The sequence below is a fragment of the Cydia strobilella genome, chromosome 9, assembly GCF_947568885.1.
Source record: "Cydia strobilella chromosome 9, ilCydStro3.1, whole genome shotgun sequence".
Taxonomy (NCBI): Eukaryota; Metazoa; Arthropoda; class Insecta; order Lepidoptera; family Tortricidae; genus Cydia; species Cydia strobilella.
The window spans coordinates 8,530,646-8,544,356 of record NC_086049.1 but is presented as its reverse complement, the minus strand read 5'-3'; the positions used below and the strand labels follow the sequence as shown (position 1 = coordinate 8,544,356).

Genomic DNA, 13,711 nt, shown 5'->3' with positions numbered 1-13,711 from the left:
AATCAGACTACCAACAAACGCCTAATAACGAGTACCATATTTGTATTGTACTAATAGATAATACATTGTACCTGAAGTTCCTGAATAATTTTGGCTGCCTCTGCCACATTGCCCTCCTCTTCCCGGATCTTAGCCAAGATGTGTGTGAGCCTGGCCCTCTCCACTTCCACATAGATCTTGCCCTCGGTGATGGATCGCAGAGTCTCTATGAGTTTGACTTTAGTCTCCTTGTCTGGCGTTTTGTCAACATAAGTGTAGCATTCTTGGACCATTTTGACAACCGCCTGTTTAAGTTGAGATCTAAAAATAGTTTTATACAGTCAAGACCAATATAAGAACATTAACCCCTAGAGCGCCCCAGTTTCTACACTCCAGAACTCCTATACTAACTACTTACACACATGTGACAGTAGATATAAGAACATTATTATTATTATTTTTATTATTATTTGTAATGCAGGCAGGCAGTTTAAACAACTGATAATGCCTGTATCCAGAGTCATAAACCGAGTTCTCAGTGTTGAGTAGAATTTGCTTTGTGCTTATCTAATTTATTCTTAAACTCATTGACACTTTGGGCCGCTACTACATCCTCTGGGAGTTTGTTCCAAGCGTTGACCACTCTGTTGCTAAAGAAGTGTCTATGAGGATTATTGTAGGACCTGTGAGACACCAGCTTATACTGATGACCTCTCAGACGGTTGTTACTATTGCGTTCTAGCATCTTATGGAAATCTTTAAGGTCGTAGTGTTGGGTTAGTATTTTGTATGTCTCAATCAGATCTCCGCGTTCTCTGCGCTCCTTCAAGGTTGTGAGCTTTAAGAATTGTAGTCTTTCTTCATAGGACATGTTTTTGAGTTTCTTCGGTATCTTGGTGAAACTACGTTGAACTTTCTCCAACATCTCAATATCCTTGATAAAATAAGGGCTCCATACTTGAAATGCGTACTCCAATATAGGCCTAACATAGGTTTTGTGAATTTTGAGCATCATATCCGGCGTCAGATTCCCATAAGCTTTTCTTATGAGGTAGATAAGGCTCTTTGCTTTCTTAACGATTGCAGTTATATGTTCTTCCCATTTCAAGTCCTCAGTGATTTTGACACCCAGATCGATTTGTACCTTGACAGCTTTTAAGGGAGTGTTGTCCATATTATATGTGTAATGAGGGTTGTTTTTACCTATGTGCAGAACAGTACATTTTGTAGAATTCAGATTTATGAGCCATTCTTTAGACCAGTTCCATACTTTGTTCAGGTTGTCTTGTAGCAAGTCATAGTCAAGCAATGGGTTGGCAAATAATTTAGTGTCATCTGCAAAGGTACTGATATTGCAGTTTAAGCAGTGAGGCAAGTCAAAAGTATATATTATGTACAGAACAGGGCCTAGAACTCACCCCTGTGGAACTCCGCTGTGTATGTCTCGTTGCATTGACATTGATTCACCCACTCTCACTTTGAGTGTTCTATGACGCAAAAACGCCTCGATCCATTTTAATAGCTTTCCTCTAATGCCCAGGTGTTCCAGTTTGAAAATAAGCCTTGTTATGGGAACCTTGTCGAAAGCTTTTTCATAATCTAAGTAGATTACATCGGTAGGCTCTCTTACATTAAAGCTATTTGTCCATGAGGAAAGGCAGGATAGCAAATTGGAGACAGTCGAGCGGTGCGGACGAAAGCCATGTTGTTGGTCACCTATAATAGTGTGCTGGGTAAGGAAGCTTCTGATGTGTTTCACTATTAATTTTTCCATGACCTTGCAGACTACACTGGCAAGGCTTATTGGTCTATAATTTGACGGTTTGACGGGACGGAATTTGCTACCTTTCTTAAAAATCGGGGTCACATTTGCCGTTTTCCACTGTTCCGGTAAGACACTAGTGTTAACACATTAACCCCTAGAGCGCCCCAGTTTCTACACTCCAGAACTCCTATACTAACTACTTACACACGTGTGACAGTAGGGTAGGGAGCGGCCTGGAGAGCACTGGTGAAGAGTGTCCACACTCATCACGTCATGAGGTTACGACAAGGAATAAGAAGAAGGAAGAAGACAGTAGGGTGCTCCACGGGTTAAAGGGACAACCACATTTGGTGTGAGAGCCAGTATAGTATTCATAACTGATGTTGTTATTATAATCATATGCATTTCTACATCCTTGGATGGTTCATTCAATATGATAATGATATTATATTGATTGTCAGTTTGGCCTGTTTAAAAAAGTCTGTTTACCTTTTGTTACTAAAAAATGTTTGTCTTGAAGTTTTGTTTAGATTTTTTTACCTTGCTACCTATTTGACCCTTTATTGCACACTACTTATATTATATAGTTTATTCTAACTCTATAACAAAAGATACAATAAACTTGCTTAGGATATTATGGAATATTACCTTCTCTTAGACAAAAGCACAATCTGATCATTCAGTGCAGTCCAGTTCTTAGCCTCAAAACAAATTTGCACTATTGCAACTAAAATCCTGGCAGTAGAAGCCATGTCAGCACCCTGAAATGAAATATATTTTTTATTAATAACATGGAATATGTTAAGAGCCCGGTAACGATTTTAGTAGCAAAAATGTAAAATTGATAGATTTAGTTGGTGAAATTGTGACTATTACTACATTACTGACTCACAAAATTAGTAATGATTTTTTCAAAGCACTGATGTCGTTTATGTAAATTTCGTAAAGTTTGGACTGATAAAAATGGTAATTTTGGTATTACACATATCCTGTACTCAAACTTTAATAGACTACATTTTTGAAGTAATGTAAATGAAAGTAAGACGAAATGAAAAAGGCAAGATGAGAAGACGTGCTAATAGAAACCAGTACTTGTTATTTCAATTATGTAAAAAAGGTGTACAATTTCACCGACTAAATCTATCAATTATACATTTTTCCGCTAAAATCGTTACCGGGCTCTTAAGTGTAGCGAATACATTCTATAGAATTCATATATGCCCCAAATCACATGAACTGATTTTTAGGTGGTTTCATAATTTGGAAACCCCTGAATTAGTAGATTAGCATCCAAGAAACCAGAAGACGGTTTATTTTCTTGGACGCTAATCTATTACGAGCTGATGAAAAAGGAAGGGTGACGTTTTTTGTTTTTCTCAAAGGAATAGTTTCATTACAAACAAGTTTTCTTTACTTACCGTTCGTGTCTGCTTCTCCAGCGCCAGCAGCTGGTCGATGGCTTCTTGAACCTTGCCTTTGGAGGCCCATGATTTCCACAAGGGGATCTTTTCATCACAGGTGGTGCTATAGTCCACCTAAAATTGTAAAACGTACTATAATATAAACATTAAAAAATTATGGCCGAGATATTTGACCCGCAATTTGAAACTACTACTTGACAAATTAAAATCAATCATTTGGAACAGTAAATTTAAGTAACAGAGACAAGATAGGTGCGACGACGAGCGAAGCGAGGAGTGTTAGGTTGACCGCGATGATCGCGATCAAACAGAGCGCCAGAACAGACGTTATTGTACCTACTAAAAAAATTCTAAGTCTTTTTTTTGCACCCCCTTTGCTTTAGGCCAACCCAGTCGACGGCAATTTATTAAACCAAAGTAGCGCTGTTTATAGCGCCATCTTCATAACCTATATTTTAGACAAAAATAATGATGTATTATGAAGGAACCTTAGATGCGTCCTTACCTCCATTTTTACTATTTTGCCTCCGGCATCAAGACTAGTAAGATCATCGTTCGTCGACATTTTTTCAGGAAAATAGAAACTGAAAAGCAAAAGTTACGGTACATCAAACGGTAACAAATACGGCGATAAAACAGTACTATATATGTGTTATGTATAATTTACCCAACTATAACAGAAGTATTATTCAAATACACACCCTTTTGTATTATTTTAAGTTAAATTGACTATGATAGTGAGAATAATAAACCAAGAAACAAAAAAGTGACTTGCAATCCTCTTCTTGACTTGACAATTCACGTAGTTTGACGTTAACAAATCGCTGTGTTGCCACAAAAAAAAGCTGTATGCTCCAAAACCACGTAGATTTGAAAGGTTCTAAAATATTAAAACGTTAACACACGATCTAACCAATATAGTACTTTATAGCATTTATAGTGTGAAGGCAGTTAAAAATATGATAATGTTGTCGAACTTGAATTGAACATATTTCATTCATTCATTTACTCTACTGCTCGTTGTTTGTTTATGACAAATGGATTGTAATTTCATTTCACCATTCAGCTATGGATATGGCGTAGAGATAATGTCGATATTATTTTTACGTTTTGTATATATTTGTTTTAATGTTAAGACACAAATCTTGTGATTTAAGTATTTAGTGTAGAGAGTAATGTGTTTGTACGTTCAAAGTGTGACATGTTTGTGATTGTTTGTGTACTTACTACATTGGTAGCCTAATTTTGCATTGTTTAGCATATGCTGAGTGAGAGATAAGTTTTGTATTCGTCACGTAGAACCAGTTAATTACGCATTATGGATTTTCTAAGAGATCTTGAGAGTTGTGACAGGGGCACAAGAAGTCATTCTGCTCAAGGTCTGGCCAACAATGTTACATCTAGTCCAGTCATGAAAATACCATTACCTCCCCGTTTGTGGATAACAGGTGCGTTCTATTTGACAATGGTATTTTTTGTTAGGTAACAGTCGACAAGTTACGGGGGGGCTACAGGCTTAATTATTACACTAACTACTATGAAGATTAAAAACAATTATTTTATATTTATGGCACAAGTCATGACATGTCCATATTAGTAATTTTGATCTGGGTTTGTTGATTGTGGCTTAGAATGGTTTGAACACGAGTTCAATTAATAAGCTCTACGTAACTGAATATCCTGTTCACTAAGTCATACAATAAAGATATCATGTTACTCATGTGGAACTTTGTGTGTGTTACTTAGTTATTGTACTTGTGACACTGATCTGTTAGATATGGCCTACTTTCTCCCAATTTTGTTTGGTATTTCTTCCTTTACTACTTCTTAAATTAAGTGTACTGAGTTAATATTAACTTGTTTATTGAAATACCGTATTTTACTGAGATATCAATTAAATGCCATTTTATAAGAATTCATTTAATCAGCACATGGCCATCGCTGTTTTCTGCCATGTGTTTAATTCATAAATTTATTTACTTGTAGATGTGTCAGATGAGGAATCTTCTGAAGAAATTGAAAGTTGTGTGAGGGATGAGGGAGTGTTTAACCCGGAACGGACCCGAGTCAAATCAAGGTTTCGACATTATAAGCAGAGGTCTAATGTTACTGTACCCTTAGGAATATTTTGGGACATAGAGAACTGTCAGGTTGGTATCTTGGATATTTTTAAATTTTTTGGCCATAAAGCTAAAAACTTCTTTCGTATTCATGATGTTACTTACATATAGGTAGTACTTGAGCAGATAAACTTTGTTGTAAGTAAATATTATTTATAATTGATAGCACTGTTCAAACTTTTGATGGTAAACAAAGATCCACATAAAATGGAAACATATGGGGCATTTTCTATGAAAAGGGACCTTATTGTCGATGGCGCTTACGCCGCACAGCATCACGCGGCATTGTATTTATATCGGAGCATCGTTTATAATGGCGTAAGCGCCATCGATAATAAGGTCCCTTTTTATAGAAAACACCACATGTTTTATTACAAAGTGATGCTTATAAATACAGATAACCTCACAACTTATCATAATAAGAGGTTTAAGATTATACACTTTCAATTCATTACCTATATAAAATTCAGATAAATTAATTACATATTTGTAAATATAGAAACAACAGTAAATATGTGTTAAAATAACGGTATAAAGCATTGAATGCACTTATATTATTAATGGTAAATGTGTACAGAGCAATAAATGTTTATGCAAAATAATTATCTTATCTACTTATACATTTTTATAGGAATTTGCTTCTGATACTACTCAAAAAATTGTATGACCTTTTTTCATAGAATCAAAGGATATCGGTCCAATAATCACAAGATATTTTGACTCTTTTATGTTTACATAATGACTATAATGAGGATGAGGACGAAAATGAGGTAGACCGGTCTGGCCTAGTGGAGAGCGACCCTGCCTATGAAGCCATTGGTCTGGGGTTTGAATCCCAGTAAAGGCATTTATTTGTGTGTTCCTGAGTAATGTTTTTTTTCTATGTGGTATATGTATGTATTTATCTATATAAGTATGTTTTACGTTGTCTAGTACCTAAAGTACAAGCTTTGCTTGGTTTGGGGCTAGGTTGATATGTGTAAGATGCCCCCAAATATTTATTTTAAGTATTTAAAATATGGTGGCACTTAAAACTGAGAACATATATCAATGTTAATTTTAGGTGCCCCGTGGCTGCTCAGCAATTGATGTAGTAGCAGCTATCCGTGCCAAATTTCTGACGGGGCGGCGAGAGGCAGACTTTGTGGTGGTCTGTGATGTGAGGAAAGAATTACCACTGAGGCTCCAGGAACTTAATGATGCTCAAGTAAGTAGCTTTATTATCTTGAATCTAATTAAATTGTTATCTCTATAACTGAAGACTTGTAATTCAATATCAAACATTTGTAAGTAACAAAAATCTGTCAGTTCACTCAGTTAACAAGTTCACACTAGATAAAGATAAAGATTGTATTCAGTCTCAGTGTTTTTCTGTTGGTCATAAATATGGGTGTATATTTCTTCCCCTAAAAACATAATATGAGATTAAATTCTTCTTCTTTTAAAATTATGGCTTCAGCCCAGTGGGACTATTTCGCCAGTATCAAGGTATTGAGAGAGATTAAATTATTATTGTCAGTAGTTTCCTGGACATTTTCCACAAATCAACAGCCATTGTGCCTATTTTGCGTTAGTAGTTCTACACTAACCACCCCAGCCCCTTCTCGGAAACCCAGTATTAAATTATTCGATTTTCGATTTTTATTGAGGCTTTGGACACTATCTAGGTGAACATGTCAGCCTCGTGGGTGCTTTTATAGTTCCCTACTCAAGGGAGAGATCAATAAAGTGGTATACACTGATTGCTTCGTCTGATAAAGGCTCTGCCAACCAACAATTGATCTGTCCATTGTGCATGAAGCCAAAACTACCAAAAATTCTTTTTCTCAAGTCCCAATTGACGCAGTCCAACAACACGTGAGAAAGGCATCAGACTTCTGACAGTCTACACACAGTGGTGGGTTTAACACCCATCATACACAGAAACTTGTTTGTAGAGATGTGTCTGGACAACTCGGAGAGCTGAGACTAACACTTTTCTAGCGAGGTTGACAGTATCAAACCAGGGTATCCACAAGGGTCTAGCTTGGATTGTTTTGTACCAGATTCCTATACCCCCTGATAAAGATTGTTCTCCAAAATGGTATTCCCATTTTTGTAAACATCTTTTATTTTATTCTGGGAATTACTTCACTTGAATTGGTATAGAATCTAGTACAGAGTCATCCATTACAGCGGTTTTAGCAAGCTTATCTACTGCCTCGTTTCCTACTAACCCTACGTGGGAAGGAATCCACTGTATTTTGACAACCGTAGAATAACTTGTAATAATTTAGAACAAATATTAATTGTATATCACGAATGTCATATATTAATAATATTTCTAATTGGTTTCCTTTGTTCGACTTGTAACTTACTCGAACTTACTTGTAAAAACACAGTTACATCACTAGTCTGTCAGAAACGTCAAATGCTACCTAAATGCCACGAGCCGCCGATGTCTAATCGCGTATATTGAATTTATAATACATCCCGACGGATCAATATACGCGATATAATAAATAAAAAAAAAAAATTAAGGTGTTGAAGTGCACTCCTTGAGTCAGATAGTATTACAACTGGAGCACTATTAGCTAGATTATTTGCATAACACAAAGTTTCTTTAATAGCTACAAACTGTAATCAGTTGTTTTGTAATCTACATACTCGAATGACGTTCATGTGACACGTAATGCTCGTAAAAATATTGTTTATTAAATTAAAATTGCTGTATTGTGCAGAATTAAGCTGTAGAAGTAATATTTGAATACAAAATCTTTCAAAAGATGATACTTTCTTTTACTATTTTCTCACAGACTGCCTGTAACTCTGCTAAAAATTTATGTTTTTGTAGGTGACCTCTTCTTTCATCGACAGTTGTTTCATAGAATGTAATGTTTCGCAGAATTTTTATTTCATAGAAACTTTTTTTTAATAACCGATAACTTTTTAGGTACAGCTAAAAGGTCATGATGGTGTAGAACCCATTAGGTCTAACAGAAAAGTAGGTTGGGTTAGGTTGGAACTGCGACCCTTTGTGAAAAAATATGTTCTCTATGAAATGAAAATTCTGCGAAACATTACATTCTATGAAACAATTTTCTGCAAAACGAGGGTAAACCGTTTTTGTAACAGGTAAGCTTGATCCACGTGTGCGGCACGCAAAAGAACGCAGCCGATGAGAAGCTGCGGCAGTGTATGCGCAGGTTTGGGGAGCTGCACAGCGCCCCCGCCTCGCTACTCTTGATCTCAGGGGACATTAACTTTGCGGCTGACTTAAGTGACTTTAGACATAGGTATGAATTTTTTCATTGCTATCCTTTAATAAATGAAGCCTTTATCAATCCGTTTTGTATCTTAGTTATTACACCTGTCACCTGTCCAATTTCTTGGTCCAATGTGTATTTGCGTCTCACATTTTGCTCAATGAGAGAGTGGGACGCAATGCACATTGGACAAAGAAATTGGACAGGTATGTAGTCTACCACCCTTAGGAGAGGTAGACTACATTTTTAACAGACATTAAGATTAAAAAAGAAACCGTTATCGGTTTACACTTTTTCAAACATTTTACTTGTTACTTTTAAAAATAAAATCTTGTAATTTTTTTAATGTTAGAATTCTTAGAAGTTTTGGTTTGTCTTAATCAAAAAAAAAATAGTTGACCTAAAATGAATCAATCTACCTAAAAATATCGGGCACAAAACATCTAAACATTTTCGGTCTTGAAGAGTTAATTTGAATGAGTTAATAATGAGAGATTATTTAATCATGATTGCTACATTGTAATTAGTAAAGTATGATAAATCTTTTTTTTACATATCCATTACTAATTAAAACTCATTTCTAATTAGTAAACTGATTTAATGCATTCTATATTTATGTCTAATGTCTAATAACATATACATGATTAAAAATATTGCAAGCATAATTAATAATGTACTCTCATTTGTAACAGGAAAAATATGGAAGTAATACTGGTGCATAAGCAGAATACATCGTCCGCCCTTATAACCTGCGCCTCGTCGCATTACTGTTATAACGAACTAACTGCTCACTTGCCTAGAAACCCAAAGGTATGTATTTTAGTATGGGCTTAAAAAATATTTGGTATTAATTTTGTACTGAGCAGAGATATCTGCATGCGAACGAAACAAAGCAAAAGGTGTGTAAACAAAAAGAAGATATGGAAAAATTCGCACAGGTCTGGCAAGCCTCCTTACCTCAGTTAGTTAGAGCGATCAAACCGGACTTCCGAAAGGTAGCAAGTTCGAATCTTGCAGTTTGCTTAAGGCGGTGATCTTTTCTGTAATCGTTGGGTTCCACATTTTTTTGCTGCATTCACATTATGTATTACTGACGTTTAGACAATACAGTTATTATTATTTCATAGACGCTAAGCCAAACTGAAGAGGAGGAGGACCCAATATGTGAGGTGGAAGTGAGGAACTTGCCGCTGGAACAGCCGCCGGACCGGGTGTCCCGCAGGCTGCGCCGGCTGGCCGACAACTGCGGCGGGCGCGTGCTGCGCGTCGACACGTCCACGGCCGTGCTGCGGTTCCCCACGCCCGACCATGCTGCCAGGTACTCCTGTTATCTGTGCTCAGACACCGAGGGTCGCAGGCTGCGCGTCGACACGTCCACGGCCGTGCTGCGGTTCCCCACGCCCCCGACCATGCTGCCAGGTACTCCTGTTAGCTGTTCTTTGTGCACGTCCACGGCCATGCTGCGGGACAGGACGGAACCAGCCTAAGTTGCCCTGTCCATGGTTTATATGATCTGTGCCATGGTTAAGAATCCATTATTTACTGGACACCTACTATATGTATATGGTATGTACTGGCGATAATATGTAACACAATACGTAAGTTACTGGTAATTAATACCTACTCTAATAATAAATTAAATCACTTATTTATTTTATTAATTAAATTATTTAATTTATTTACTTTTAATTATTTTATTTCGGTTTACTGGTATTAATTTTAAAAGAAAGAATTTCTGGTAGACTGACATTTTAACCATAAAAATCTACTGGTTAACGACAATACCATGCGCTTGACTGCTTTACAAGGTTACTTAATTACACCCAAAAAACGAGCCGTTACGCTGTTGTGATTTTAGCTTTTTTATTATCTATTTACTTCTGTAGCATCTACTTGCTGAAATAAGATTGGACCCGAATTACAATAATTATAATTAATAAAATTTGTAATTTTAATGTTTGCTGGTTTATGTAACAAAAAAAAACCGGCTAAGTGCGAGTCGGACTCGCCCACCGAGGGTTCCGTGTTTTAGTATTTGTTGTTATAGCGGCAACAGAAATACATCATCTGTAAAAATTTCAACTGTCTAGCTATCACGGTTCATGAGATACAGCCTGGTGACAGACGGACAGCAGAGTCTTAGTAATAGGGTCCCGTTTTTACCCTTTGGGTACGGAACCCTAAAAAGACGATTTTGTAATAATGATTATCGACAATAGCAACTTTTAAAAGTAATATTTCTGTTGTTCTAACCTCCAACGTATGAGCTGACGTGCTGCGCTAAATATTGTTATTACATGTTGTTATTTTTCAGCTATATAGCTTGCTTCATGTTTTCAAACACATATATACTTCTACTTTAAAATTGTTCAAGCACGGAATATGTACTGTTGTCAATTATAGTTTAACTCAACTGTCACCTCTTGTGCCACATGTTGGATTAAGATTTGCTTTATTTTATATTATTAATGTGTTTTTAATTTAAATTGGTTGCCCTGAAAATCAGCGCCATGGCTAAGGACGATAGTCATCGGCACATGCTCAGTGGCATCCATTTTGGTGTCCTGTATTAGAATAAGATATTTGTATTATAGGTTAAGCTTGTATTCAACACCAAATAAACTATTTCTATTTCTGTACACAAATAGCAGGTAGGTATTCTTAATAGACTTAGAGTTTTAGAGGTAGAGTTAGACCAAGATAAGTCTGTAACGATTTTGCATGCAGTGCAAGTGTTATTTATACGTTAAGCCCCTTCCACACTCGTGCGCGAATGGCGGCGCGAAGCCGCGAACGCGAGTGTGGAGTCGATTTCGCAGATCTACGACGCCCGCTCCACACTCGCGTCGCGGCATCGCGCCGCAATTCGCGCACGAGTGTGGAGTAAGCTTTATAATTTCATAGTCGTTTGACGTTTAAAATAACACTGGCACTCAGCGTGTGCTATCAAAATCGTTGCAGACTTATCTTGGTCTAACTCAAACACCGCGGATTCTCTGTTTAGTAGTTTTCCAACATTCCGGCGCATAACGCCATAATTTTTACCTACAATTTAATATTTTAGTCTAAAACTGTTGAGTTCATATAAATTGCAAAATGGAAAAAATACACTTTCGATTTCAATCCTATTGTTGCCATAGAACTGTATAAATAATCTTATACTGAACGCATCCGTTAGAATCTCATATGTGGGTACTTCATCATTTATACTCATTCAGTTGTCGCAAATGTGTACTTACCCACAATAGGGGTCACCTTACAGTGTCGTCCTTCCACGTCCAAACGGTCATTACATCGCCAGACACAAGCCAGAAACAGTGATTTTTACTATACTTTCGAAATTTAAATAATTTCTAACGGCTATAATTCGATATTCGTGGTGTCTAACACTATAAGTTTAATTTTATAGGCGTCAAACGCCTTTTTTATTCGTTGCTTATTTATTTGTGAATCATGCTAGTCTCAGGGTAAGATTTTTTTGTCTAATTTGACGATTTATTGGAATTTTGTATAGGAAAAACGGTTTTCAGTATCTTACTTTAGATTTTTTAAGTTCGTTATTAGTGGATAATCCATAACATATCATTAAAGTAACCATTTATTGTTGAACTTGAATACTTAAAAAGCATGGCGAAATATTTGGTTATTTTTTTAATAATACAATTTTAACACTTGATCGCTAAACAAAATATAAAGTAAATGCCAAATATAATAGAAAAGCTGGGAAAATAAAAATATTTTCTAAACTTTTATTGTAATGAGACCTAATAGATTTTACTATTTACGTACTGTTGTGACCAACAAAAAATGTTATAATTGTAACATTTGAAATCCGCTATACAAAGCTGCTAAGGTTGTGTTGGTTATTTAGCCAAATAAAAGTATTTAGGAGTTGAATGGTTCTCTTTAGCAACATTTTGTAAGCAGTATTCTCCGGCCAAGTAGGCGGTTTTGAAGTTAATTATCATTCATGTATTTCTTATTGAAATCAAGCTTTCATTTGGAGCTATGTTAATATAATATCGTATTATTATTATCCAAATAAGAATTGGCGGGAAAAGTATTCATTCATAACGGTTAAAAATATGGCGGGACTATGACAGCTGATTTCAAATATGTACGTTGGAGGGGGTTGCACCTGTCACTCCATAACGAATCAAATTCAAATTTCTTTGTTCGTTTTATAATGGTTGAACGATAACGGCTGATTTCTGATTTATTAACCACAAACGTACACATATGAATATATGTGTACGTTTGTGGTTTACTCTGATAAACAGCTAATTAGTTGAATATTTAAAGGTTTTCACTGCAATCAGTTTAGGTGTTTTCTCAATTGTATTTACATATATTATTATAGGTATGAAAATCGTAGGACGATAAGCTATTATAGTGTGATTATCTGGTGGGATGATGAGAGTTCCTATACCTACCATTATTATTATTCATAAAATAGTCGACATTTGGTTGGATATAATTGACAACAGATTATATGAAAATTAAGCTTAGCTTATTATAATATCAAATGTGACTAGACGATTAGAAAAATATAGGGAATATTCAAATGTAGCGAGTAAGAATTCTCGTTTTTCCTAACTACAAAATAACGATACTCCGCAAAGCGTTGACGTTATCATAGTCAGTCATTATTAACCATTAATATTTTCACTTCAAGTCATAATTTGTAAATATTATTGCTCCTTTTCCTATTTGTCATTTCAATAAAGCCGGTTTTCACTAGATTAGATTAGATTAATTTATTTCTTATTGGGAATTACATGATATTTAACAATGTCACAATGTATCTAAATAACATGAACTCACAAAAAGATCGTCAAATTGTAAAAAATAATAATTCAGTAATATAATAAAAAAAATAAAAACTAACAAATCAAAACTATTTTTATTATGACATTTATTAAACTTACTTGCTTTCCATTCCTTGCTTCAAACTCTGCAGCGGTTTTTATTGCACATAGCGCCCACGTCGAGAGCCCTCGAACTTCTAAACGGTTTAGTTGGCTCGGTCCAGGATGCTGACCTTTTAAATGACAAGTTGTGTCTTTTGTGCTCAAAAATATCTCAATATTTAAATGTTTTTGTCACACGTCCCTAGACTAAGGCGGTTGGGAGATATGCCCGAATGTTGTTTTATTATGTTTAATTATGTTATTTCTGATG

The 13,711-nt window shown here is 35.8% G+C and overlaps 2 protein-coding genes across 4 annotated transcripts in view; one reads left to right on the top strand and one right to left on the bottom strand.

Annotated features, from left to right (window-relative positions):
• LOC134744237 (26S proteasome non-ATPase regulatory subunit 12) overlaps positions 1-13,711 on the bottom strand; it is a 423,568-nt gene that overhangs the window by 5,724 nt on the left and 404,133 nt on the right. Inside the window, exons 1-5 of one of the 3 annotated variants that reach the window (XM_063677981.1) lie at positions 3,867-3,979; positions 3,671-3,749; positions 3,163-3,279; positions 2,393-2,505; positions 72-300 (exon numbers count right to left, since the gene is read on the bottom strand). In XM_063677981.1, coding sequence (XP_063534051.1) covers positions 72-300; positions 2,393-2,505; positions 3,163-3,279; positions 3,671-3,730 — 519 coding nt within the window. In that variant the 5' untranslated portion in view covers positions 3,731-3,749; positions 3,867-3,979. Of the gene's footprint in view, positions 1-71; positions 301-2,392; positions 2,506-3,162; positions 3,280-3,670; positions 3,750-3,832; positions 3,980-13,711 lie in introns of those variants that run through there. The other 2 variants (XM_063677980.1, XM_063677982.1) reach the window with 2 other exon arrangements.
• The window catches only part of LOC134744207 (meiosis regulator and mRNA stability factor 1), a 28,046-nt gene continuing 18,534 nt past the window's right edge, over positions 4,200-13,711 (top strand). Inside the window, exons 1-6 of the mRNA XM_063677927.1 lie at positions 4,200-4,613; positions 5,152-5,315; positions 6,349-6,492; positions 8,400-8,560; positions 9,223-9,340; positions 9,658-9,848. Of these exons, the coding sequence (XP_063533997.1) occupies positions 4,484-4,613; positions 5,152-5,315; positions 6,349-6,492; positions 8,400-8,560; positions 9,223-9,340; positions 9,658-9,848 (908 nt within the window). The 5' untranslated portion in view covers positions 4,200-4,483. The remainder of the gene's footprint in view (positions 4,614-5,151; positions 5,316-6,348; positions 6,493-8,399; positions 8,561-9,222; positions 9,341-9,657; positions 9,849-13,711) is intronic.